The sequence below is a fragment of the Elgaria multicarinata genome, chromosome 6, assembly GCF_023053635.1.
Source record: "Elgaria multicarinata webbii isolate HBS135686 ecotype San Diego chromosome 6, rElgMul1.1.pri, whole genome shotgun sequence".
Taxonomy (NCBI): Eukaryota; Metazoa; Chordata; class Lepidosauria; order Squamata; family Anguidae; genus Elgaria; species Elgaria multicarinata.
This window is the reverse complement of record NC_086176.1, coordinates 121,747,175-121,771,970: the sequence shown is the minus strand read 5'-3', so window position 1 is coordinate 121,771,970 and position 24,796 is coordinate 121,747,175. Positions and strand designations below refer to the sequence as shown.

General features: G+C 57.6%; 1 protein-coding gene across 8 annotated transcripts in view; it reads right to left on the bottom strand.

The window, feature by feature from the left end:
* The window catches only part of TPM2 (tropomyosin 2), a 28,432-nt gene extending 5,368 nt beyond the window's left edge, over positions 1–23,064 (bottom strand). For 2 of the 8 annotated variants that reach the window (XM_063128386.1, XM_063128387.1), the window contains exons 1-6: positions 22,816–23,034; positions 22,205–22,330; positions 5,358–5,491; positions 2,322–2,439; positions 2,102–2,172; positions 1,212–1,287 (exon numbers count right to left, since the gene is read on the bottom strand). In XM_063128386.1, the coding sequence (XP_062984456.1) occupies positions 1,212–1,287; positions 2,102–2,172; positions 2,322–2,439; positions 5,358–5,491; positions 22,205–22,330; positions 22,816–22,929 (639 nt within the window). In that variant the 5' untranslated portion in view covers positions 22,930–23,034. Of the gene's footprint in view, positions 1–58; positions 135–1,211; positions 1,288–2,101; positions 2,173–2,321; positions 2,440–5,357; positions 5,492–10,891; positions 11,039–22,204; positions 22,331–22,815 lie in introns of those variants that run through there. The other 6 variants (XM_063128388.1, XM_063128389.1, XM_063128385.1 and 3 more) reach the window with 4 other exon arrangements.
* Positions 23,065–24,796: the final 1,732 nt, after the last annotated feature.

Genomic DNA, 24,796 nt, shown 5'->3' with positions numbered 1-24,796 from the left:
GGGGCTGCTGTGGAGCTCATCTCTCACCCCACACACACACACCTGGCCCCCTCCCTACCTTGTCTGCCTGGGCCTCCAGGGACTTGAGGTTGTTGGTGACAATTTTCAGCTCTTCCTCAAGGTCACCACATTTACTGCGTCCAGCCAGAAACACAGAGACAGGCACAGAACAGAACCCAGGACCGGGGGGGGGGGGGAGGGGGAAAGAGAGAGAGAGAGAGAGAGAGAAGAAAAAGGAGGAAGATGGGGGTGGGGAGAGAAGCAGTTGAAAGAACAGAGAAACACCCGAGGAGGAGGAAGACGGAAAGCAGCAGGTCTCCTCTTGGGGAGGGCCCCCCGAAGGAGTCTTGCCAGGGGCCAGCGCCTGCCAAGGCCCTGTTGCCTTGGGAATTCTTGGGGCAGGGAGGCCTGCGGTGGAAGAAGCACCAGGGGTCCTGCAGGGGCCCTTTGGCCCAGAGCATATTGTAGGGCTGCTGGGGTATGTGTGCGAGAGAGGGCAGATCCTCACGGAATGGCTCACGTCAGAACACGGATGCATTGCTGCTGGACCCAAGCACATCCGGGGGCTGCCATTCCCAGGGACTGGCAGGGAGTGGGGGGTAAGGCGGGCAGGCTAGTCAGGCACAGCCCTTACAGGACAGGAAGGTGGCGGGGGTTCACCCTCCAAGGCCAGGAAAATGCCTTGGGAGGCCTAGGGCTCAATCCCACATTGGGGTAAATCCGGCGAGGCCTTCTTCAGCCTTCCGCTTGGCACCCGTGGCTTGCGTGGCTGGCCCTCCTCAAGAGTCAGCCACCCCATGGGCTTCAAAGCAGTCCCACAGAGCGTTTCTTCGATGGACAGAAGAACCCAGCACCACCACCACCCCTCCTGTGCCCCGTGGTGATCGCTTCCAAGGGAAGCAGGAAGCTGCACTTCCGCTGGAGGGGGGTGGCGCCCCCCCAACGCCCCACCCGGCTCGCTCCACCAAGGGTCAGGCATCACCCCACCCCAGCAACCCGAATGCCCGGCTCTGCGCCTGGAGGGTGGCAAACGATCCAGGCCCAGAGCTGAGCAACTTGGCAGGCTGGGCCAAGCGGAAAAGAAGAGCAGCAGCAGATGGAGGCGGAGGAGGTGAGGCAGGCGCAGGCCGCCTGTGCAGCTCAGATGGAGGCAGAGAGAGAGAGACAGAGGGGGGGAGGTTGGGGGGAGGCGTGAGGCCCCCGCTCAGTACCTCTTCCTCGGAAGCCATCAGGGATTTGAGGGCCTGATCCATGGTGCGGAGCTCCTCCTCGAGCTGCCTCATGCGGCTGGGGAGGGAAGGTGGGGCGGGGCATATTTAGCTGCAGGAGAACACAGGCAAGACCCGCACGCCACCCCCAAAGTGTGGGGCAGACCATGGAGGGCACGCTGCAGAGACTGGAATAACTCAATGCGGGAAACGTTCCAATGAAATACAAGCAAGTTAAATTTAAGGGTCAAGACCGGAAGGCGAAAGGAGTGTTGCTCCTTATTGGGTCAAATCCTGCCTGACCATCTCTGTAAGTAAAAGGGTGAGAGGCTTTCATTTTAAAGTGGAGGGGGAGGAGCAGCAGCACGGGCTGGAATATCCCCAAGGGGCACAGACCAACGCGCACAAAGAGGTGCCGGGATGAACCAACCCCGCCAGGAGCAGGCCGGCCACTCAAGCGCTCCCACGCAAGCAGCAGCAGCAACACCTTCCTCCCCATAAGGGAGTGTGGGAAGGGCGGAAGCAATGCACCCACACACCCCAAACTGGCCCTTTGACCCCAACGTGGATGCAGGCCCTGCCCATCGGGCCAAAGAGGGAAGGGCTTGGAGGTGGGAGAGGCAGACCCCCACCCACCTCGTGACCCACATGGGCAGAAAGACAGACACCACCCTGGGGGTCTCAGGCCAGGGCCTGGGGCCAAACACTGGCTCCACTCCCGCCTCAAGGAGAGTGGGACGTTCCCCCTTCTTCAGGGCCAGGCAGGAGCGTTGACTGCCAAGATGGCTCAGGGCACCCCCAGTCTGGACACCCCCGCAGCCTCCCCACAAAGGCTCCAGCTGGCATGCCCCAGACAGAGCTGGGCCAAGGGCCCCCGCTGGGCCTGCACTCACCTCTCGGCTACCTCTGCCCTCTCCTCAGAGCGCTCCAGGTCCCCTTCCAGGATCACCAGCTTACGGGCAACCTGCCAAGCCAAGGCAGCAGTCAGCCAGGAGCCTGAGAAGCAGGCAGGCAGGGAGCGCCTAGGGCACCCCCACCGCCTTGGCACCCCTCCTCTGCAGCTCCTCCAGCTCACAGGGTCTGTCCCTCCAGCCGGCCGCAGCCTCAGCTCACCTCCTCGTACTTCCGGTCGGCCTCCTCAGCGATGTGCTTGGCTTCCTTCAGCTGCATCTCCTGGAGCTCCATCTTCTCCTCGTCCTTCATGGCTCGGTTCTCAATGACCTTCATGCCTCTGCAGGAGCAACAAGCCACAGTCAGCAAAGGGGCCGGCGGTGCCAGAGGCCCCCAGCACAGCCAGAGGCCCCCAGCCAGGCAACTGCCAGAGATGCTGAAGTCCCGGGGGCTCCAAGCCCCTCACAGCCCCACCCTGTCAGGCTCTGCCCCCTCGATCCATTTGCAGCCTTGGCATGAGGAGAGCCGAAACAGGGGCATCCCTGAGAAGCCCAACAGCTCGCCTGGCCTTTTAGGACTGCAAGAACAGCGACTCTCCACCCCACCCGGGAAGGGTCAGCTCTCACACTCTGCAGGCAGACAGTGCCGGGTTCAATGCCGGCATCTCTGTTTAAAGAGCCCAGGCAGCACAGCTCTCTTCTGCTGGGACCTGCTGCCAACTAGGAAGAGAGATCCAGGTGTGACAGGGACAGGGCTGGTGGAGGAGGAGGGTTGTGCCTGGAAATGCTGCCACACCCACCAGCATGGGGGCTCTGCAACAGACTCTATGGGTCCAGGCTGGGGGTGTTTTCAGACCTCTCAGATCCATCACTTTGCTCTGAAGGCTGTCAGCAACTACAAGCCATTGCTGAAGATGCAAAAAGGGGGTTGGGAAAGGCCCTCACGCCCTCTGCAAGGAATGGCTGCTCCCGTAGACCTCTCCTCCCAGGGCCTCCGTGGGCACCGGCTGAGATATCTCCTCTGAGACCATCACAAACTGACCGGCACCAAGACCTATTACAAAGACTGCCGGGGCCGGACGCTGCCTCCGCTGCAGCCTCTGGATGCATGGAGGCTTTCACGACCCTTGCCCCACCAGTCCACACAACCATGGCAATTCAGACGTGGGCATGTGCTTAATGCATGTGACCCCCTCCCATGGGCGGTTTTGTGGGCTCAGCTGTGGCTGACGAAACTGCAGAGCAGAGGAGAAAGTGGCTGCATCACCAGCAGCTTTGTGTATTGGTGGTGCAAACCCTGCCAATTCTGCAGGGAAACGAGGCACGTGGAGAGCAGGGGCCTCATTTGGTCTTGGAAGCCTCCTGGAGGGGCGATGCTGCTTGGAAACATAGGTTTGCCCTTCCCACACGCCTTGATTCCCCGTGAGATCAGAGCAATTTTGGTCACTGCTGCAAATCCGATGGCTGTGGGGGTGGGGGCTGCCCTTGGTGCATTGGGGGGAGGGGGTAAGGAGGCCTCTTGACCTCTGAAAGTTGCCCACCCCTGGTTTATAGCAAGATGGCTGCATTCTCTCTGCCCCAGGCCAGTTCACAGCAGGCAAGGAGAAAGGCCTACTCAGTGGAGGCCAAGGAGAGGCCATCTCATTCACCTGGTTCTCACCATGCTTTTGTGCTGGTTCCACCCACCTGCACACGCCCGGTGCAAACCCTCTGGTGCACTGACTAAGCTCCCTGTCAAAATAGTCTTGTTAGAACCCTCACCTTGCTGTAGGCCTGATTTCCCGAAGGAATTCACTGATCACTGAGCATTTCGCACTAGACACCCTGAGAAAAGTCCAAGTCCAGAAATTCCGTCATGCAGCACCCTGTCATTTCCTGCTGCCCTGCAGGATTTCTTGGCTGTTCCCACCTTGGGTTCTCCCCTTGTTTCATTCATTTTTGTTTAATAATGTTAAACAAAATAATAAGGGCCTTCTCCGGTGTGGCACCCCGGTTGTGGAATGAGCTCCCCAGAGAGGTCCGCCTGGCGCCTACACTGTACGGCTTTCGTCGCCAGCTGAAGACCTTTTTATTCTCTCAGTATTTTAACACTTAATTTTAACTTAAATTTAAATTTTACTGTTCTAACTCTGTATTTTAATCTTATATCAATTTTGTTGCGTGGTTTTATCCTGGTTGTGCTTTTTATACTGCATTTTGTAATTGTGCTTTTAACATGTTGGTTGTTTTATTATGGTTTTAACTTTTGTGAACTGCCCAGAGAGCTTCAGCTATTGGGCGGTATGAAAATGTAATAAATAAATAAATAAAATAAATAATGTGGCAGGAAGCCCTCTGCCTTCTGACTCGCTTCTGCCTGTGAATAGAGGGGCTGGCGGAGAGCACCTCTGGTCACTCTGCAGCCGCCGTGCGCCTTGGAGCTGCTGGTCGGAAGCCAAACACTCCTCTGACCTGGGTGGGCAACCGGTTCGTGGCCCCGTGTCATTTTCTGTGCCTGTGTTCCATTTCCTTTGCTAGGAGACTTCTCTTTTGCCCCATGGGGTCTTCTTAGCCTGCCCTCCATCTTCTAAGCCTCAGGGACAAACAACACGTGAAGGAACCCATAACCCAGGGAGGGTCATGGGTTCTTCAAGAGGCAGCTGGACAGCCATCTGTCAGGGATGCTTTGAGGTGGATTCCTGCATTGAGCAGGGGGTTGGACTCAATGGCCTCGTCGGCCCCTTCCAACTCTACTGTTCTATGATTCTGTGATCTCCAAATGCTGTTATTAGGCCACAACAGGAATTAAAAGACTGTAAGATCCAATCATGGATCCTTCCCATCACGAGCAGCTTTGTCCTGAAAATGCTGCTGACCATGCCTGCCACAGAAGTTTAGAGTTCATCAAGAGTGGTCTGACTGGGCCACGGTTAACTCCCAAGGATGCTTTTCCTCCAGCAGCTGTGAGTCGGGCTCTGGCAGCTTTTGCAATCAGGACCGATAAGCTCAACAGAGCTTCCACTGATGCATCCCCAGCCTTTGTAAAGCAATGTGCACACCTGGAGCTGGTCTGAAGATGGCCGGGGAAGAGGGGCGATCAGGTCCCCAAGATCGGCCTGAGGCCATGACACCTCTAGAGTCAGTGAATGCAAGTGGCTCAGAGCAAAGACAAGTGGCTGAAGCCCTCAGCCAGAGTTCAAGCAAGCCCAGAGAGATTTCCCCCACTTCACTGCTCACGCCTGCCCCTCCCTCTGCCCTCCCCCCAAAGCCCCCCCCCCACCTCTCGCTCTCATCGGCCATCTTTTCTGTCTCCTCCAGCTTCTGCAGCGCGGTGGCCAGGCGCTCTTGTGCTCGGTCCAGCTCCTCTTCTACCAGCTGGATGCGGCGGTTCAGAGATGCCACATCAGACTCGGCCTGCAAAGAATAAAGAGCCCAGAGGTTGGTCACGTGTGTGCGCACATAAACACACAATCCCTGCCAGAATTGCCTCCACACACTCCCCCCCCCCCTCGGTGACTGCCCAATACCCGTTGGGCCCACCCCAGCCTACCTCCAAGCTCCCCACTCCCCCCGCCATCCAGCAGAAGCTGTCTCAGGTGATGCCACCCTCACCATGGCCCCAGTGCACAGCCTCCGTCAGGGTGGTCACTCCTATCTCAAGTGCCACCCCCTTGTCTACAAAATATGCAACTCTAGGAATGACCAGAGTTCCTAAAAAGTCGGCAGCTGCCCTCGGCAATCGAGGTCCATACTGTCAACACTGTCTGGCAGCAGCAGCTCTGTGAGACTGCAGGCAAGAGCCGTCCCATCGCTCCCTGGAGGTGCTTGAAAGCTATTGAACCCCCCCCCCCCAGAAGCCCTGTGAGATGCCATCCACTGCGCCTAAAGACCCTGTGATTGACCATGCTAGTCCCAAGGGCCCCATCCCAAACTGCAGGACAGCCCACAGCCTGCCAGCCCACGCTGTGCCTTCTGCCAGTCATCAAACACGCCTTATCTTCTTTAGCCCCTGTTGCCGTGGGCTCTCATCTCCCAGGCATTTAACAGCATATAACAACATATACTAAGTTTGTTTTTTAATGGACCCCAGAACTGTTGTTGTTTAAATGGATACTGTTGTTTTATACTGCTGTTTTTATATTTTTGATGGATTTAAATTTTGTATACTTTTTAATGTTCACTTTTTTTAACTTTGTAAACCGCCCAGAGAGCTTCAGCTATGGGGCGGTATATAAAATTTAAATTTAATAAATAAATTTCCACTCTCCCTGCTTTCTCTCACGTGAAACTCTTTCCCATTAAACTTTTGTTATTGGGCAGTTTTAAGCCGTAATAAATAAATAAATACTGAGCTGGTCCCTTTGTTCCCTTTTTAAGGAATCTTAGTCCTTGCTCTCTCACTTTCCCCACCTGCCATACTATTCAGGGAGTGTTTGTTTATTTTTCTGCTTCTTTCCTCTTTGTGCAAGTTCCCCCTTTTTGGCTGCAGGAAGGGGGGGCAGGCGGAGGGGCCACAACTCAGTCGCAAAAGAGGCCACGAGCTTTCCATGCAGAAGGCCTCAGGTTGGTGCCTGGCCGCTCTCAGGCGTGGCTTCCCCCAGCTCCCCCAGAAAGTGGCTCTCCAGGGTTTCAATCAGTGTAGACTGGGGTTGGGGGTGGGGTGGGAGTTGTCAGTGTGTGGCCCTCCAGATGTTTGGCCTACAATTCCCCCCAGGCAGCATAGTCCATGGTGAGGGGAGTTGAAGGCCAAAACATCTGGATGGCCACAAGTTGCCCACCCCCATTGTAGACAGCCCAAGTCAGGAGGGCTGAGGGTGCAAACGGGCAGGAGGCCGTGGCGCGTATCCTCTTCACCCTTTCCTGCTGCCTCCTGCATTTCAGGCCATGAACCTGCAGGCAGGGAGGAAATTATGCCTCTGGGTTTTAATCTCTGTACAGCACCAAGCACATTTTAGGCACTGTAAAATGAAGCGATGATGAGGCGATCGGGAGGGGGGTGTTATTCTCTCTCCCTCCCTCCCAGTAATGTCTGCGCTGGGAGGCCATCGCGCTCGAAGTGAGTAGAAGCCAATCCCGCAGAGCAGAGGCATGTCAAGCGTGGGGTGCCAGTCACAGCTGTGGCATCGCCAGGTGTTTGAGGCTGGAGGGGGGAAGCAGAGGGCAGAGGAAGGGGCTCTGGCCACAGCAGACAGGTGACCCTCGTGCTGCCTCGTTCAGCCTTCACAGGGGTAGGCAGCTTGGCGCCCTCCAAATGCTTTGTCCTACAACTCCCATCATCCCTTTCTATAGGCTATGGTGGCTGATGGGTGCTGTGGGGCAAAACGTCAGTAAGGCCACAATTGGCCCATCACTGCAGAAAGGCAAGAGGGCCCTGGCTCACTCCGGCCTGCTGCCGCATCAGCTCCCTGGGGAGCCATGGGGGCTCCAGAACTCTCCTCCCTTCCCCCTCGTGACCAGGCCCTTCCCTGCCTTGCAGGATGGCTGGGGGGCTGCAGCAGACCAGCTGGGCCAGGGAGCCGCCTCTGCCGCCGCTGCCTGTGGGGTGGGAGGGCGAGCGCACAGGAGGAGCCGGGTGCCTGCCTCTTCCTCGCCTGCTCTGCAGTGACTAAACCAGCAGGAATGCCTCCGGAGCAGATTCACTCCCAAAAAGGAGATGGATGGACTAGAGCTGCTCCCGGAGCGCGCGGGGCGGGGGTGGGGGTGGGTGGGCGGAGGGTGGATTTCCTGTTTATTGCAGCCACAGAGCCCTGGAGGAGGTGGGATTCCCTCCACCCCTCCTGGCGGAAGGGGAGGGGAGGGAGGAGCCAGGGCAGCGCCCCTCCTTCCCCTCCACATTCCAGGCAAGGGAGGAGCATGCTGCTAGGTAAAGGCCCAGAGCAGGTCTGCGGGAGGCTTAAGAAAGGGCTCCTGCCATGGGGTGCACAGGCCCTGAGCCAGGCCCAGGCTGTAGGCGGCCTCTACCCAGGCCCAGGGGGAGAGATGGACCCAGGGAAGGAGACACGAGTGAAGAGAAAAGGAGCCAGGGAGGGAGGAGAAAGGCTGCAGAGCCTGGGGGGGGGCAGCCAAGAGGAAACCCCCCTACCCGCCCTGCTGAGGGCTGGGCCTCCTCTGCTGTAGCTCCTGGAATGGCTGGAGGTGGGTGGAGGACGCTCTGGGCCAGGAAGGAAACGGCGAGTCCCATATGGCAATACAAGAGCCACCAGCAAGTCCAAGGCTGCAGGCAGCAGTTCAAGCCTCTGCTGCCGGGAGAGAGGTACACTGCCCTGGAACAGGGAGGCTCCATTCTTAGCTACTGTGCTTAACAGCCGCTGCCATCTAGCATCCAGAGACTCCACTTCACATCATAACCTGCAATGCACACAGAGAATTCACCACCACAAGGTGTGGCAGCAGCGGGCCCTCGGTCAGATGGCTTTACAAAGGGCTGAGACAAATTCATGGAAGGGAACCCGCGGCCACGGCTGAAGCGCAGCAAACTTCTGAAGGATGGGAGCCGTGGCCCAGCCACGGGGAAAGGCCCCTCATCTTCCCCTGCCCTCTCCTGCTGGCGTAGCACAGTGAGGGGCCTTGGCTCAGTGGCAGAACTGTGCAGACAGCATCTCCGGGCAGGGCTGGGAAAGCGCCTGGCCAAAAGCCCGGAGAGCCACAGCTGCCGGGCCCTGCAGGCCGTTCCGGACTCAGTGAACCAGCTCCGCACAAGGCAGCCGCGGCCCAAGAGATCGGAAGGCTTCTTGAAGGCGGAGTCCTTGTGGCCTGGTGGAGCAAAGCGGTCCTTGTCGCTTCACACCTGCCCCCTCTGTGCCCCCCTCCCATGGGTAGCCATTCTCTTGGCTGGGAGACCTGCCAGGCTGCCCGGAGAGCCATTTGCTCCCCCCCCCCAGTTCCCTTTCCATCCCACAACCGAATTTGCCACCAGCCCCGACCCGGAAAGTCCCTCTCCCCATGGAAGAAAGCATCTCGAGGGGGAGGAACACATGAAGGCCTCCCCGCCCCCAACACTCTAGCCCAGTCGGGATTGCTCTCGCTTGAACTCCTTCCTCCACAGGGCTGGCAGACCTAGCTCTTGCCCTGCATTGGCAGGCCGGGGGCATCCAGCTCTCGCGCCCCCCACCCCAATGCTCTGCAGAACTGAAAGAGCTGCCTCATGGGGCAACTGCTGAACCCTTTCCCCCTCATTTGCTCTGCCCCCCCCCCCCCCGGTATCCTATAGCCATGTTCTTCCTCTACCCAGGATGCTTGAGGAACAATCCCGTCCCATTCCTGGGCCGGGGGGGGGGGGTCAGGGGGGGCACACCAGGCAGGCCAAGCCAAGGAGAACTCGCAGCCGACTCTGGTCAATGGTTCACACAGCGGCCGGCATTGGTTCCAGGGACTCCAAAGAGGAAGCCCTGAGCACAGGGACAGGAAGCATGGACAGGCCCTCATGCGCCCCCGCCCCCCCCCCCGGCATTCCTCTCTCCTGCTCCCCACTCCACCCCCGCAATAAGATGTGGTCCTCCAAGGCCAAGGCAGCCCCAGCCCCCAGGGCTCCTGTGGCTGGCTGGCTGGGCCACTTTCCCCTGCAGCTGGGATGAACTGGTACAATTTGGACCTATTCCTCCTGTAGAAGGCCAGGAAGAGGCCCAAGGGGGCATCGCTCCCTCCCCACGCTCTTGCAGTTTCTGCCTGACATGGCTGGCATGCATGCACACGCACACGCACACACACGCCTCTTGACAAGCCCAGCCCTGGCCTTCTTCCTTGCAGCCCCCTGGACGAGTGCTCAGTGCAATGTAGCCCTTAGTCAACTTCCTGCACTCCCCCTCCCTCCCCCATCAATGAGAACCTCCCTCTGGGCAAGCCACAGCCAATGGAGCAAAGGTGCCAGTAGCCAGGAGAGTCACAGGGATGCGCCCCGGCACAAGGACTCGGGGTGGGCAGGGTCAGCAGCCCCAACAGGAGGGGAGTGGGCCCGAGGCTCAGCCACCACCACAGTCGCAAGGAGACCTTGGGCATGTCCCCCCCCCCCCCAATCCTTGCCTCAGTTGCCCCATCTTACCAACACAACCAACCAAGAGGCCAAAAAAGCTCAGCTTGAGTTAAATATAGGAAAAGCACCCTGGGGAGAAACACAGCCCGACTGGGACCACCCAAGCCCAGCTCCTGCAGCCGCTGGCCAGCCGGCCGGCCACCCTCCCCTCGAAGCCATGCATGTGGCTTCCCCATGGAGAAGTGAAGAATTCCCCCCTCTACCGGGGCGGGGTCTAGAGCCAGGGGGCTTCCCTGAGTGTGTCTGGTGTACTTTTACGTCCCTCTGTGTGGCAACTCGCCGCGGGATGCGCGTCAGAGACCAAAAGCTCTGGAAGGCAGGCAGGAAGCAGAGGGGGGGCGGAGAGAGAGGATGCGGATCCCCCTTCCTCCCCCCGGCCGCCCCACCCCCGAGGGCCGGATGGACCCAAGGCTTGGCGCAAACGCGTTGAGGGAGGGGCGGAGCGAGGAGCACGCCTGGAGCGAGTCGCCCCGAGGGACAGGCACCCGGACCCTTCAGCCGTGCTACCCTGGGCCGCCGCACTGCGTCCCCCCGAGAGCGCGCGCTGGGCCCGGGCCTAGGGACCCAGGCCCGCCAAAGGAGAGGCCTTCCTGCCAAGGGGCGAGGCAAAGGCACTCTGCACGCGCTCGGGGAGCCCCGCCCTTCTGGGCCGCGCTCCATGACCGGATCGCAAAGAGCGGCGCGGAGCCACGAGGCGCCCCTCGGGGCGAGCGGCGTCGGGGCGACGGCCGAGCCCTCCGGGGCGGGGAGAGGCGAAAGCAGCGCAGCCGCGCTCCGGCGCTCACCCGCTCTCTGGCTTGGTGCTCGGCGTCCACCTCCCGCTGCAGGTGCTCGGCCCGCTCCTCGGCCTCGTCGGCCACTTGCTGCAGCGTCTGGATCTTCTTCTTGACTGCCTCGATGGAGCTACTCCCGGCCATCTTCGCGGGCGGGCGGATCGGGCTGCGGCAGGAGCCCCTCGGGGATACGGCGGCGGCGGCGGCGGCGGCGGCGGCGGGGGTTGATCAGCCGTCTCGCGGAGCACCTGGCTGGCGGGGCTCCTGGCCCGGTGTCCCTGCGCCCGTGTGCTGGCCTGCCTACCCGCCCAGCAGGAAGAAGCGCTCAGGCTGGGAAGCGAGGCGGCGCTCCGCGCTCCTCCTCCTCTTCCTTCCTCCCGCCGGCTCTGCCCATTGTGCGCCTCCGCCTCCGCCTCCTCCTCCAGCGCGGGCGGCCCGGCCTCTCCCTTAAAGAGCCCGCGGCTGCCGCCGCTGCCCGCCTTCCGTCAGGAGGGCGGCAGTGGGCGGGCTCGTCCGCCGTCCTCCCCAGGTGCCAGGTGGGCGCGGGCGAGGAAAGGGGCGAGAGCTTCACTTAAGGCGGGCCCCTAGGGCCGCGCGCAGGCCGAGCCTATGCGTGTTTCCTCGGGAGGAAGCCGCGCTGCGCTCCACGCGAGGCTTCCTCGCAGGCACCCACGCGTGCAGCCTCGGGCGGAGCTTGCTCTCCCGGTAGCGGCCTCTGACCAGGCGCCGCTGCGACCCCTGTTGGGCTCTCCGAGCAGCAGGACTGCAAGCCCGAGTCACCCGGGCTGGCCCAGGAGCCCCCAGCGAGCGACGTCGGAAGCCGGAGACCCAGGACTCCGCAGCCGGCGAGGGACGTTCCTGCCCCCCCCCCCCCCAGCCCCACGCGTCCGCAGAACAGCCACAGGACATTCCTGACCCCGCCCAGACACACCTGAGCCCCCTCGTGACCAAGCTGTGTAACGACAGCGCTCCTGGGATACCTGGTAGTTCTGGTATTCAGCAGCACTCGTCTGCCTCTGTACATCTCGAAGGCGGGCAAATACCTCTTCGAGAGCCAAAGACATCCCCGGCGCTGGTCACGGCGCTGCCAGCCTTACAAGAGCGCTCAGGCTCCCTCTCAGTAGCTGAACGTCCGCTTCCAAGAGCTACTTGCGGGTTTAGGGACGGTCCCTTTTCAGGAATATCGTTGTCCATTTCTCTTCAGTGTTCCATGCTCCCTCTCAGCAGAATAGGGACCTGGGTGATCCATTTTTTTCATTGTACAGGCTCTGGAATCTGCTGGTCTTTTCTCCATCCTCTCTCCTAGCTCTAAATGTGGCCCTTTTCACATCGGATTGAGCCAGTTATGGACAGGCTCCCAAGATCTCTTAGTGTGGTAATCTGAAGCAGGAATCCTTTTCCAGTTCAGGCCATTTTGGAATGAGATCCTTCTCTGGAGCTGGCATGGGGCACCAGGGATGTCCTGGCATTCGCCATGCTGGCTGATTAACCTGTAGCTTAAAAGAGCAACGTGAGGACCACCACTGCTCTCCACCACTGCTGCTCTCCACCATTGCTGCTCTCCACCACAGTCCGGACCACTCTCCACCACTGCTCTCCACCAACGCTCTCCACCACTGCTGCTCTCCACCAATGCTCTCCACCACTGCTGCTCTCCACCACTGCTGCTCTCCACCAACGCTCTCCACCGCTGCTGTCCACCCGTTTTGCTTGAGGATAGTGAGGGGTAACGCAAAGGAGGCACTTCAAGATGTCCGGAACATCTAGAATTCTGCTGCCATTAATTGGTTACTTGTCAAATGCAGGTTCATCTGGAAGTCTAGAACTTCATTTCTTGTCTCCACTGTTGGCTTCCCTTCCTCAGACTTCCTTCCTGAGAAGGTGTGTCCAGGCACGGGGATCTGTCTGTGCTGCATCTTGCCTTGTGAAGACAGACACAAATAATCCATCCAGCTTCTCTGCAGTCTCCTTATCTTCCTTTAGTACTTTCCCATCATCCAGTGGTGCCACTGGGCTTCCAAGCCCATCTCCTGTCGCTGAAGTATTTCAAAAGTTCTTGATTGTGAATGCTTTTTCTGCATCTCTCATTGCCTGCTTGCATTTCTTTTGTGCAACTTGGTATTCCTTTCGGTTGCCCTCCTTCAGGCAAGCTATCCATTTTCTGTAGAAGCCTTCATTTCTCTAATAGCTACCTTGACACGGCTCATTAAGCATGCTGGTGACCTCTCAATTTGGTGGCACCTTTCTTGACCTGTAATATACATTCTCACTGAACTTCTGTTATTGTGGTTTTGAATTCTGCCCACCCTCAACCATTCTAGAGAGATTTGACTTTCCCTACTTCAAAGAAGAGTGGCTCACATCAACCAAATAATGCCAACCTGCCAATTGGCACAGGTCACTATGGAGATTTTCTAGCGTCCATCAACTAACGGTGTCTTGTTTAAAGGTCCCTTACATCATGTTACCTATTTCTTCTGCAATGGTCACAAGAGAAGGTTGTTGTTTATGTCAGTTCCAGCCATTTGGATAGGCCTTGATGCCTGTGGTGGGTGAGGTCTGAAATTCATTTCCTCATATATTGTGCATCCTGCTCACAGTGGTGCATGGAGAAAGATCCAGGGAATCACGGTCAGTACCAAAGGCAAGGTCAGCAGTCAGTCCAAAAACAGGGGGCTAGATAATGAAGGGAATGCAAGGTGGGCATCTTAAGAACTGGAGCGCAAGCCTTGTTCCAGCACTCTGCGCCTAGAACGGAAGGTGCTTAAGTCTCAGAACACAGCTATGACCCACCGAAGGAATCATCTGCTCACATGCAGAGCTTTGGTCATGAGTTTACCTTTACTCATGAGGAGTCCTTATTCCTCAGGTGGGCACTTCTGTGTCTGGCAGCCAGGTGAGCCGGAAGCATTAGGCCCCTGTGCTCCCTGGGGCTAGGTGGCTGCTCAGCACCTGCTCCTGTGTCCAAGAGGGGGCGAAGAATGAGATGATGGATTTTAATAGCGGATTTTGTGGTTGTGTGTCTGTGGAGAGGTCTTGCAAATATCATAAAATAGTAGAGTTGGAAGGGGCCTACAAGGCCATTGAGTCCAACCCCCTGCTCAATGCAGGAATCCACCTTAAAGCATCCCTGACAGATGGCTGTCCAGCTGCCTCTTGAAGGCCTCTAGTGTGGAAGATCCCACAACATCCCTAGGTAACTGGTTCTATTGCTGTACCACTCTAACAGCCAGGATTTTTTCCCCTGATGTCCAGCCGGACTCTGGCTTCCTGGAACTTGAGCCCATTAGTCTGTGTCCTGCACTTTGGGATGATTGAGAAGAGATCCTGGCCCTCTTCTGTGTGACAACCTTTCAAGGATATGAAGAGTGCTATCATGTCTCCCCTCAGTCTTCTCTTCTCCAGGCTAGTTCTTTCAGTCTCTCTTCATAGGGCTTTCTTTCCAGACCCCTGATCATCCTGGTTGCCCTCCTCTGAACATGCGCCAGCTTGTCTGCGTCCTTCTTGAATTGTGGAGCCCAGAACTGGACGCAATACTCTAGATGAGGCCTAACCAATGCTGAATAGAGAGGAACCAGTACCTCACACCATTTGGAAGCTATACTTCTATTAATGCAGCCCAAAATAGCCTTTGCCTTTTTTCCAGCCACATCACACTGTTGGCTTATATTCAGCTTGTGATCTACATATCAATCTAGATAGTGCACCGTTCCCTGAAAGCATCTCAGTTCTGTAATGGCTGTCTGTGCTTTTAGCTCTCTGGTAGCACTGACCTTCGCTGGGCAGGGCTTTTCCCCATGTTGTATGAACACTTTTCTCAAGAACTGTACTTTACCTTTGCAAAACAAAAAACATTTCTCCTTGTTTTGCTTGAGTCCAGATTCAGGGGTGCTATTGAACATGATCTTAGGATATTGTCCATGACTCCTTTTGTCTCTGAGGAATTTTCTCATCTACCTTTGAAGAATTCTGGATTCACTTGTGATCCAAAATGGCAAGTATTTATGGAACACTTTCCTCAAGGAAGATCAGCAGATGCGGATATGGTTGTCTTTACAGCACCAAGCAAAGACATGCATATTTCCCCAGGCATCTGGACATTAGATGTGGCCCAATAGTTGTGGGTTGCTTTTGTGGTGTTCATGCTGTCTTGTGTGTCTCGCGGGGGGTGGGGGGTGTTGAATATTTTGGTGTTTGATGTGTATTGTAGATAAACACTTTTAGTGTTGTGCTTTTACAATTATGTTTTTATGGTACCTATTTATAATATTGTGTTCTATTGATTATGGTTTGTATTACCATAATAGCATGTGTTGATTATATTGATTATGGAGTTCTGGATACTCTTTCTTGCATAAAGTCATGTCAAGACTCTTTTTGCAATGGGAAGTGACATGTAAATATAATACATTACAATGAATAAACGAAGCATTGAAAATAGGGTGAATCCCAGAATCCAGGAGTCCTTTTCGGTACTACTGAAGGTAGGGTCCCTGGTGTGGGAATGTCACGCACAGGTGTGTGGAATTCTATTTGACCATCCCCCTCCTTTCCACCTGTCCTCTTCACCTGTCCACCTGGCATCCCCCCTGTCAATTTTAGATTGTAAGCCCCTTGGGAACAGGAACTGGACTTTTTTCTTTGTTGTGCTTATGGAACCCTGAAAAGCACAGGTGTTTAAAACAATGGATTCTCTTGGGATGTGGCTGCTCCAAAAGCCGAGCCAATTGCATCAGGTGCCATGCCAGCCTCTGAGCTGTGGCAGCAGCCCTGGCACAATCAGGCTGTGGGGGTGGGGGGTGGGGAAGAGCCTGTACAGCCTCTCTCAGTGGCCAGTAGCCACTGCATGGTACAGCCAAAGGGAATGCTGCCTGGCTATGTGTCATGTCTAGCCCTGCTCCCCCTGGGTTGGAAGAAGGTGTTTCAGGTGATCAATCAGAATCAGACTCTGAAGTAGAGGAGTCGGCACCAGACACAGGCCAGCCTGTACCAGTGGGGGAGGCAGCTCTCATGGGCTTTTCATCAGCTGGGAGTGAACCCTCTCCAGAGCTTATCTCCTCAAAGGCAAATAATACACAATCAGTGGGAAGCCAACATTCTTCCGAAGGAGAGAGCATGGACAGGTTAGCCGACCCTAGAGTACGCTGCAGACTAAAATGGGCGGAGCTAAAGGAAGGCGAGAGAAAGTCAGCCCGGCTGGCATCCTGTCAGAAGCTGCCTCAGAACTAGTCTCTCTGAAGTTAACGCATCTTGGGGAGTTTAACCTATGCTGTTTAACATATACATGAAGCCGCTGGGAGAGGTTATCCGGAGATGTGGACTGAGGTGTCATCAATATGCAGATGATACCCAGCTCTACCTTTCTTTTTCATCAAACCCAGGTGAGGCAGTGGCTGTTCTGAACCAGTGCTTGGGCACGGTAATGGACTGGATGAGGGCTAATAAACTGAGACTCAATCCAGACAAGACGGAGGTACTGTTAGCAGGTGGTTCATCTGTCCAGCAAGGTGATGTTTGCCCTGTCCTGGACGGGGTTGCACTCTCCCTAAAGGATCGGGTCCGTAGTTTGGGCGTGCTCTTGTATCCAGTACTGTCACTTGAGGCACAGGTGAACTCACTGGCAAAGAGCACCTTTTATCAGCTTAGGCTGATATACCAACTGTGCCCTTATCTGGACAGAGATAGCCTAGCTACAGTTATCCATGCTCTGATAACCTCTCGTTTGGATTACTGCAATGCGTTATACATGGGGCTGCCTTTGAAAATGGTCTGGAAACTTCAACTGGTACAAAACAGGGCAGCATGGTTACTAACAGGGACTGGCCGACGAGACCACATCACGTCAGCTTCATTGGCTGCCAGTCTAGGTCCGGGCCCGATTCAAAGTGCTGGTATTAACATTTAAAGCCCTAAACCTCTTGGGGCTAGGCTATCTGAAGGAACGCCTCCTCCTGCATGTACCTGCCCTAACCCTAAGGTCATCCTCAGGGGTCCTTCTCCCCGAGCCCCTGCCAAAGGAAGCGAGGCAGGTGGCTACCAGTAGCAGGGCCTTCTCTGCTGTGGCACCCTGGCTGTGGAATGAGCTCCCTAAGGAGGTTCGCTTGGCACCTACATTATATACTTTTAGACGCCAGGCGAAGACCTTTTTATTCTCCCAGCATTTTAACAGTCTCTAAATAAATTTTAACTTGGTGTTTTAAATTTGTAATTTTGCATTGCTGCTGTTTTTATCTGGTTGAGCTTTTATACTGTATTTTATATTATGGTTTTATACTGTTGTTTCATACTTTGAATGTTTTTAATTTTTGTGAACCGCCCAGAGAGCTCCGGCTATTGGGCAGTATAGAAATGTAATAAATTAATAAATAAATTGGGGAAAGGGCTTTCCATTCTTCTTGAAAGGACAATTGTCTCACTTAGTTTGCATAGTTTTGCTTAGGGGAACGTTCCTAGAAATTAGACTCCCTTCAGGTGGGAAGAGATGTTTATTGCTTGAATAAAGCTTTGTGGGTCACTTAGCAGGCCCCATTATTGTCTCCCAAGAAGGCAGGAGGTTTTGAGAAACAGGACACTCTGGCTAGTAGGGGCTGGTAGCTGTTCATGGCCATTGACTTCCTTTCTGTTCTGGAGTATTGTATGGGGGCTATGCCTCAAGTATTCCCCCTTCCTCTTGCAGCTGGTGTTTGGGAAGACCTCTGGGGGACTTCCAGGGTTCCCCCTGCCTGCAGCTGTGAGGCGAAGGGGGAAGCACCCACCCCTTCATGGCGCCCTCTCAGGCAGGCGGTGTCTGTGTACTCCCATCCCGTGACCTGGGACATGCACACACAGACAGCCCAGCCCTCTTGCTTGGCTTGGCTGCCTGCCTTCTCTCTCCTCTCCTTACTTGCTAGGTCAGGCCCCTAAGGCCACTGTTGGCTCAGATGCCTGCTGCCACTCACAGGTTGCTTGGAGCACCTGCCCCATCCCCAAGCCTCACTCTCCTCCTGCATCTTGGGAACTTGATATCTGTCCCAGGTAAATTGGCTGAAAGCATTAATAAAGACAAAATTAGTAAGCATATAGAAAGTGTCGTGTTTCTCAGAAAGCTCCTGCTTTCGATGGGAGACAAATGATGAGGCCTGCTAGGTAATCCACAAAGCTTTTATTAAGCAGCAAACATCTCTTCTACCTGAAGAGAGTCTAATCTCTTGGAAACTTCCCCCTAGGCAAAACTATGCAAACTAAGCGCAACAATTGCCCGACCAAGGAGAACAAGAAGCCCCTTCCCAAACGCCCGTAACTTCAGCGAGCCTGGTGCGGAGGCAGGTTCTGGCGCAATCCTAGTCAGACGGACTTTCTCATGCCTTCCGTCCGCTCTGTGCATTTTAGCTTCCGACGGACCCTAGCATCAGCTAACTTGTTGGGGTGCTCTCCTCCAGAAGAAAGCTCACTTCCCACTGAGTGTGTAGGATTTGGCTTTGAGGAAATAAACTCTGGAGAGGGCTGACTCCCATCTGATGAATCGCCCGTGAGAGCTTCCTCCCCCACTTGTACAGGCTGGCTGGTGTCTGGTGCTGCTTCCTCTAGGTCCGAATCTGATTCTGACTGATTACCTAAAACACCTTCTCCCAAAACAGGGGCAGTAGGGTTAGCCATGACAGAAGGGCAGGTCCTGCTGAAGAAAGATCACCATGGCTCCCGCAAAGGCAAGTCCTGTCTCACTAATCTACTAGAATTGTTTGAGAGTGTCAACAAACATGTAGATGGGGTGATCTGGTGGACATTGTTTACTTGGACTTCCAAAAGGCCTTTCATAGAGTCCTTCACCAAAAACTCCTGAGCAAACATGGCAGTCATGGAATAAGAAGAGCAATCCTCTTATGGATCAGTAATTGGTTAGAGAACAGAAAGCAGAGAGTAGGAATAAATGATCAATTCTCCGATGGAAGGAAATAAATAGTGTGGTGTGGTGGCTAAGGTGTTGGACTGGGAGTCGGGAGATCCGGGTTCCAGTCCCCACTCGGCCATGGAAACCCACTGGGTGACTTTGGACCAATCACAGACTCTCAGCCCAACCTACCTCACAGGGTTGTTGTTGTGAGGATAACATGGACAGGAGGATTATGTATGCAAATAATTTGGTGTTGTCGGCAAACTTGGCCACTTCAGTGCTCGTTCTTAATTCCAGATCGTTTATGAACAAGTTGAGAAGAACTGGTCCCAATACCAACCCCACTATTTACTTCCCTCCATCAGGAGAATTGACCATTCTGATTTCTGTTCTTTAACCAGTTGCTGATCCATCAGGGGACCTCTCCTCTTATTCCATGACTGCTAAGTTTGTTCTGGAGTCTCTCGTGAGGGACTTTGTCAAAAGCCTTTTGGAAGTCCAAGTGAACAATGTCCACCGCATTGCCCCTGTCTACATGTGTGTGTGTGGGGGGGGGGCATTTGCGTCCCACAAGGCAGAGGTCTCAGCTCAAGCCATCAATCCAATGTGGGGCTAAATGTCCTTGGATCTCCTTTCCCTACAACTGGCTTCTGGGGTCCATGATCCAAGGTGCTGCCTTCCCCCAAGTTAGTGCAGAGAGGAAGGGAAGGCTGCACTGATGGCAGCAGGAGTGTGGGGGACGGGGAGCAGAAGAGCATCGCCAGGCCAAGGGGCTGCAGCATGTGCCACAGCATCTCTTCCCCCCCCCGTTCCGCCCCCACATTCTGGGAACACTTTGTGGGCTGCTCTCTGACCTGGGAGGGGCACAGGGAAGAGTCCCGGAGATGTGGCCGCAGGTCCGGGTGCACCCCTACAACCACCCGCCCCAGGTGCCTGGAGCTGACCGTGGGGAGGGGGAGCCCCCCAGCCAAACGTGGGGCCAGGAAGGGGCTCTGGCCAGGCGGGCTCAGGGTCTGCTGGGGGCCATCTGGCCTGGGAAGGAGCATGGGGAGACAGGCGCCTGGCCGGCACCCTGGGGCCTCCTTGCGCACTCCTCGCTGCTTCCCGGCCTCGCGCCGGCCCCACCCAGTGGGGAGAACAGACTGACTGGCAGGCAGGCAGGCGACGGGCGGCCAAGCACCCACCAGTCTCCTCCTCCGGCCCAGCGAATCGCCAAATATGAGCAAAGGCAGAGCGGTGTGCGGGGGGGCGGCAGCGGTGAGCCAGAGAGCGAGGCCACGCTCAGCCAGTCTCTGAAGAAGAGCAGGGAATCCCATCATCCGCTCCGCAAGGCTAGGAGGCGTGCTGAAGCGTGGGTCTGCGGGGCTCTTGGAGGAGCCCTTGACAGCCCCACTTCCCCAGGCCCGCCTGGCCCCAAGCCTGGGGGAGGGATTTGTGTGTGTGTGTGTGTGCGGGGAGGGGGAGCACTAGAGGCCAGGCGCTTGCGGGTGTGTGCGTGTGTGTGTGTATGTGTGTTCCTTGCTGAGCACCCTTCTCCGCAAGAGGCTCTGGTACCTGAAGCTCCTCAGGGCAGCTAGGAGGGCCCAGGCAGACCAGCCAGCCATGGTGCCCCCTACACCCTGGCCAGCACCTGGGGACGAGGGGGGAGGCTCGAAGGCTGAACAGCCCCCCGCCCCAGGTCTCGTGAGGCTGCGAGTCGCAGAGGCTTTTCCCAGACAAGCCTACTGATTTTATAAATACTGGTTGTATTTTTATATTGTATTCCATATGATGCTTATATACTGTATATTTTATACTTTGAATGGTTTTAATTTTTGTGAACCGCCCAGAGAACTTCAGCTATTGGGCAGTATAAAAATGCAATAAATAAATAAATAAACCTACTTCCCGGGCAGGGAGGGAGGGAAGAGCCTCACGAAAACTGGGTTGATGGGTGGGTGTCGGGTCTCATTAGCACCCATTAGCACCACCTCAGTTTACATTAGCGCCTTTTGGGCAGGGAGCAAGTCTGGCCAACACCTCCTCACCCCACCCCCACCAGGACAAGTGTAGAATAGTTCCTTGGTTCTTCGGCTGCCTCATCAAGTGGAGAGGCCTGTAAGAGGGAGGGGCTGTCTCTGCCTGGGGGGGTGTCCGTCATCCCTTAGCAGGAAGGCTCTGCTTTCAGGCTGCCCAGGTGTCTTCCAGGCCTGTCACTGGACCTGTGCTGGGCACCGCCAGACACACAGAGCAATGCCAGGCAGATGCGGGGCAGGGCAGGGGGCGTGGGGAGGCGACGGCGGCAGAGCGCACCTGCCTGTGGTGCCAAGGGGGCGGAACCTTTGCAGGAGCTGCGCCCCTCCCCGCCCGATGAGCAGCTGGAGGTGCCTGCCCTTGCTCGCCCTCTGGGCTTTTGGAAGCCTTTGGATTCCTGACATCCCGCTGGGTCCAAGGAGAGCAACCAGCAGGGGGCCAATTGAGAGAAGCCCAGGCAGGCCCGAGGAGCTTGGGGGTGGGGGCTTACCAAGACAGCTGCCCTGCTCTGGCCAGGTCTCCCCCCCCCCACCGTCACAGCCTTGGAGGCTGCCTGCTGGCTGATCTGACCCCCTTTGGGGCGCGTCCTCCTTGCTGGCGACCCACGAAGGTGCCCCGCTGGGCGCGCTCCTGGCGAGCGGGTGCGGGCGGCTCCCTTTGAGCGGCTCCTTAAGTTTCCCGGCTCGGTTTTCACCCGAGACTCCGGCGGCCTCAGGAGAGGAGGTGCATTTATTTATAGGGTGTCAAATGCCCTCGGAGGGCCAGCGGCGCGTCCCCTGCGTGGGCTCCTCTTTAAGCCGGGCGCAGCTGTCGCTTCCTCCACGCCGGGCCCGGCCAAGCCCGCGGCGTGTCATCACCTCCCTCGCTCGCTCCCGGGCACGCCAGAGCGCCCTTCTCCCGGGAGCCCTCGGCGGGCCCCTTGCCCTCCCTCCTGGCCGGCCGGCTGCCCTGGCGTCCGCCTGTCCTGGCCCACACTTTCTCTTCCTCCTGTTCCCCCGCCCGGCCCTCCCCAGCGGCTAACGAGCACCCAGGAACGCATGCCTCCTGCGAGCTGGGCCGGCAGCCAGCGGATGCCACCAGGGGCCCTTCCCTTCCCAGGGCCCCTCCCGCCCCCTCTTAATAGCCCAATGACAGCTCAATCCAGCCGCGTGCCAGGCAGCCCGAGGTGAGCGCGAGAGCGCGACCCCCGACGCAGGCAGCTGCTACGGCTTTACGAGCCCGGAATATCTCACGGAGCGCTTCGCCACACATGCCCTGGCTCATCTGTGCCTCCCGCCCCCCCCCCCCAAGACAACCCCCCCCCCGCCGCCGCTGCACTCGCCCTGGAACTGGGCAGGATTGATCCCCCGGGGGCACCCCCTTCTCCTGGGTTTTGTACTCCCTCACTCCCCCCCCGCTCTTCGCCCCCCCCCCGCCAAGCGCCGGGACTGAGCCAGACTCACGTCCGCCGCCTTCTTCTCTGCCATCTCGAGCTTCTCCTGGGCTTCCTTGACGGCCTCCGAGTACTTGTCCACCTCATCTTCGGTGCCCTTCAGTTTCTTCTGCAGCCCCTGCTGCTCCTCCTCCAGCTGTTTGGGGGGGGGGAGAAACGAGGGAGTCAGGGGAGCTTGAGGCATCTCTCCCCGTCTCTGGTGGGGTGTGTGCGGGGGGGGGCAGCCGGGTGTGTGGGTGCGCCCCACAGATGTTAGCCTGGCCTGCGGGGGTGGAGGAAGGGTGGCCACCAACCTGGGTAATTGGGGTCTATTGGGAAGGGTCCCCGGAGCCTTGGAACCACCCCTCTCGGGGGACCCTCCCCCCCCCCCACGGTAGGGTAGACCTCCGAGCGCCAGCCTTTGGGAGGAAGCCGCCGCGCCCGTCCCCAGCTGCCGCCGCCTGGCAGGGCTCTCTCTGTGCGCTCCCGAGCTCCACGCCCCAGGGAAGACGGAGCGGAGGTGAATGCGTGCCCTGGTGGCGGCAGGAGAGCCGGAGGGCAGCGGGTTCCCTGCGGAGGCCGCCGGGGTGGACGGGCGGGCGGTGGGGCGGCAGGGCTCGCGGCGTCCGAGCAAGCGCTCACCTGCTTGCAGCGGTCCTCGGCCTGTTTCTTGTCGCCCTCGGCTTGCTCCGCTCGGTCGATGGCGTTCTCCTTGTCCAGCTTCAGCATCTGCATCTTCTTCTTGATGGCTTCCATGGCTGCGGTTGGACCGGCTGTGGACCCGACGGGGCGGACGGACGGACGGACGGGAGGAGGCCGGTGGGCGAGAGAGGCGAGCGGAGCCGGGAGCAGCGGATACTGGCTGAGCGCCGCGAGCCGCTCGCGCTGCCTAAAAGCCGGGGAGGGGCCGGTCCCTCCCCCGCCGCCTGAGCAGCACCTTTTAGGGACAAGCTGGCAGAGACGGCACCGAGCCACCGACGGGCGGGAGGCGGAGGGAAGAAGGCCGGCAGGCGGCCAAGCCGACGGCAGGCGCTGGGGCGGCGCTCCCTCCCTCGCTTCCTCCGCCTCGCCCCCGCCAGCCGCCGGTGCGCCCCGAAAACGAAGGCCTCCCCCCCCCCCCGCGCGCGAGCAGTTCTCCCTCCGAGGACAGAGGAGCCGCTTTCCTCCCGGTCCTGCCGCACCTCCGAGGCAGGCCCGGCCGGGCTGGCCTGCCCCGCGTCCGCACTGCCCCCCCCCGCCGCCCCCGCCGCCGCTCCAGCCCGTTCCTCCCTCCTCCCAGCGAGGGCCCCGAACGCCCCAGCATCGGGATTTGTTCCTCATTTGCTTTAGGGCTCGCGGTGGGTGTCCCCCGGGCCAGGGCCGGCGTGGCCCCTTGGAAGCCGGTCGGGTCCTGACCTGGGCGCGGTTCCAGCTTCTTCCCGGCTCCCAGCCCATCACCGGAGCAGCCAGGCCAGCATCTTCACCCCCGCCTCCCCCCTCCCCGCCCGCCGGACAAGGGGAACTGGAGGACATTCCAGATTTGTGAAGCAACTCCATATTTCTCTTTCTTTCGAAGACTATTTTAAGTATCTCTCTCTCTCGCTCGCTCACTCGCGCGCACGCAGAGGCAGAGAGAGGCCATGGAGGTCCTTGGCCAGTTCTGGGATGTTGGTCCTCATCCCTGGAGCTTCCCCGGAGTCCCGTCATGACCAAGGACTCATCCTGGGCCCAGGCTGGTGCCCAGTGGGGCGTCAGGGCCCCTTTGGGGCGATTCCCTCGCGTGCAGGAGGCCAGGCCAGAGAGGGGCCACCAGGAAGAGCCCGGCCGGTGTGCCCCCTGCCGGTCTGCTGGGCCATGCCCCACCCAGGAGACGTGGAGCAAAGGAGGGGGACCGGAAGTGCAAAGATCCCCCCTCCCGCCGCACCCTCGTCTTAGACGTGCAGCATGGAGGGGAGGGGGGTGCGTTGTTCCCCTTCCATCTGCATGAGGGGAGGCTTGGCATGAACACCACAAGGGCCCCCAAGGCAACCCCCCCTCTCTTATCCTCTCCCCGCCCCTCCCCCTGCCCCCGTGCACTGTCCTTTAAGGGTGCATTGTTAAACGCTCTACAGATGGGTTTCTCCTGTTGGTGCTTGTATATTTTGACTTTTAATCTCTCAATTTTAACTCTATTTTACTGTTATTGTTTTTACCATATTTTATTGTTCATTTCACAGAATCATAGAATAGCAGAGTTGGAAGGTGCCTCTAAGGCCATCGAGTCCAACCCCCTGCTCAATGCAGGAATCCACCTTAAAGCTTCCCTGACAGATGGTTGTCCAGCTGCCTCTTGAAGGCCTCTAGTGTGGGCCTCTTGAAGGCCTCTTCAGCTCACTGTGGCCCTTTCCAGCCCACAACTGCCTGCAGGTGTTCGTCAAAAACCTTCCTGGATGCTGTTGTCAAGAGGCAGAACTCCCCAAGCACAGGTTTTTGGAGTCCTCAGGACCAGTCCTTGCTTGTTTCACTGACACCCTGCCTTTGCCCCAAGGAGTTCAGGACCATGCCCATGATGCTTTCCTTTCCCCCATTTTATCCTCACAACAACCTGTGAGGCAAGTGAGTCAGAGAGAGAGAGAGAGAGAGAGAGAGAGAGAGAGAGAGAGAG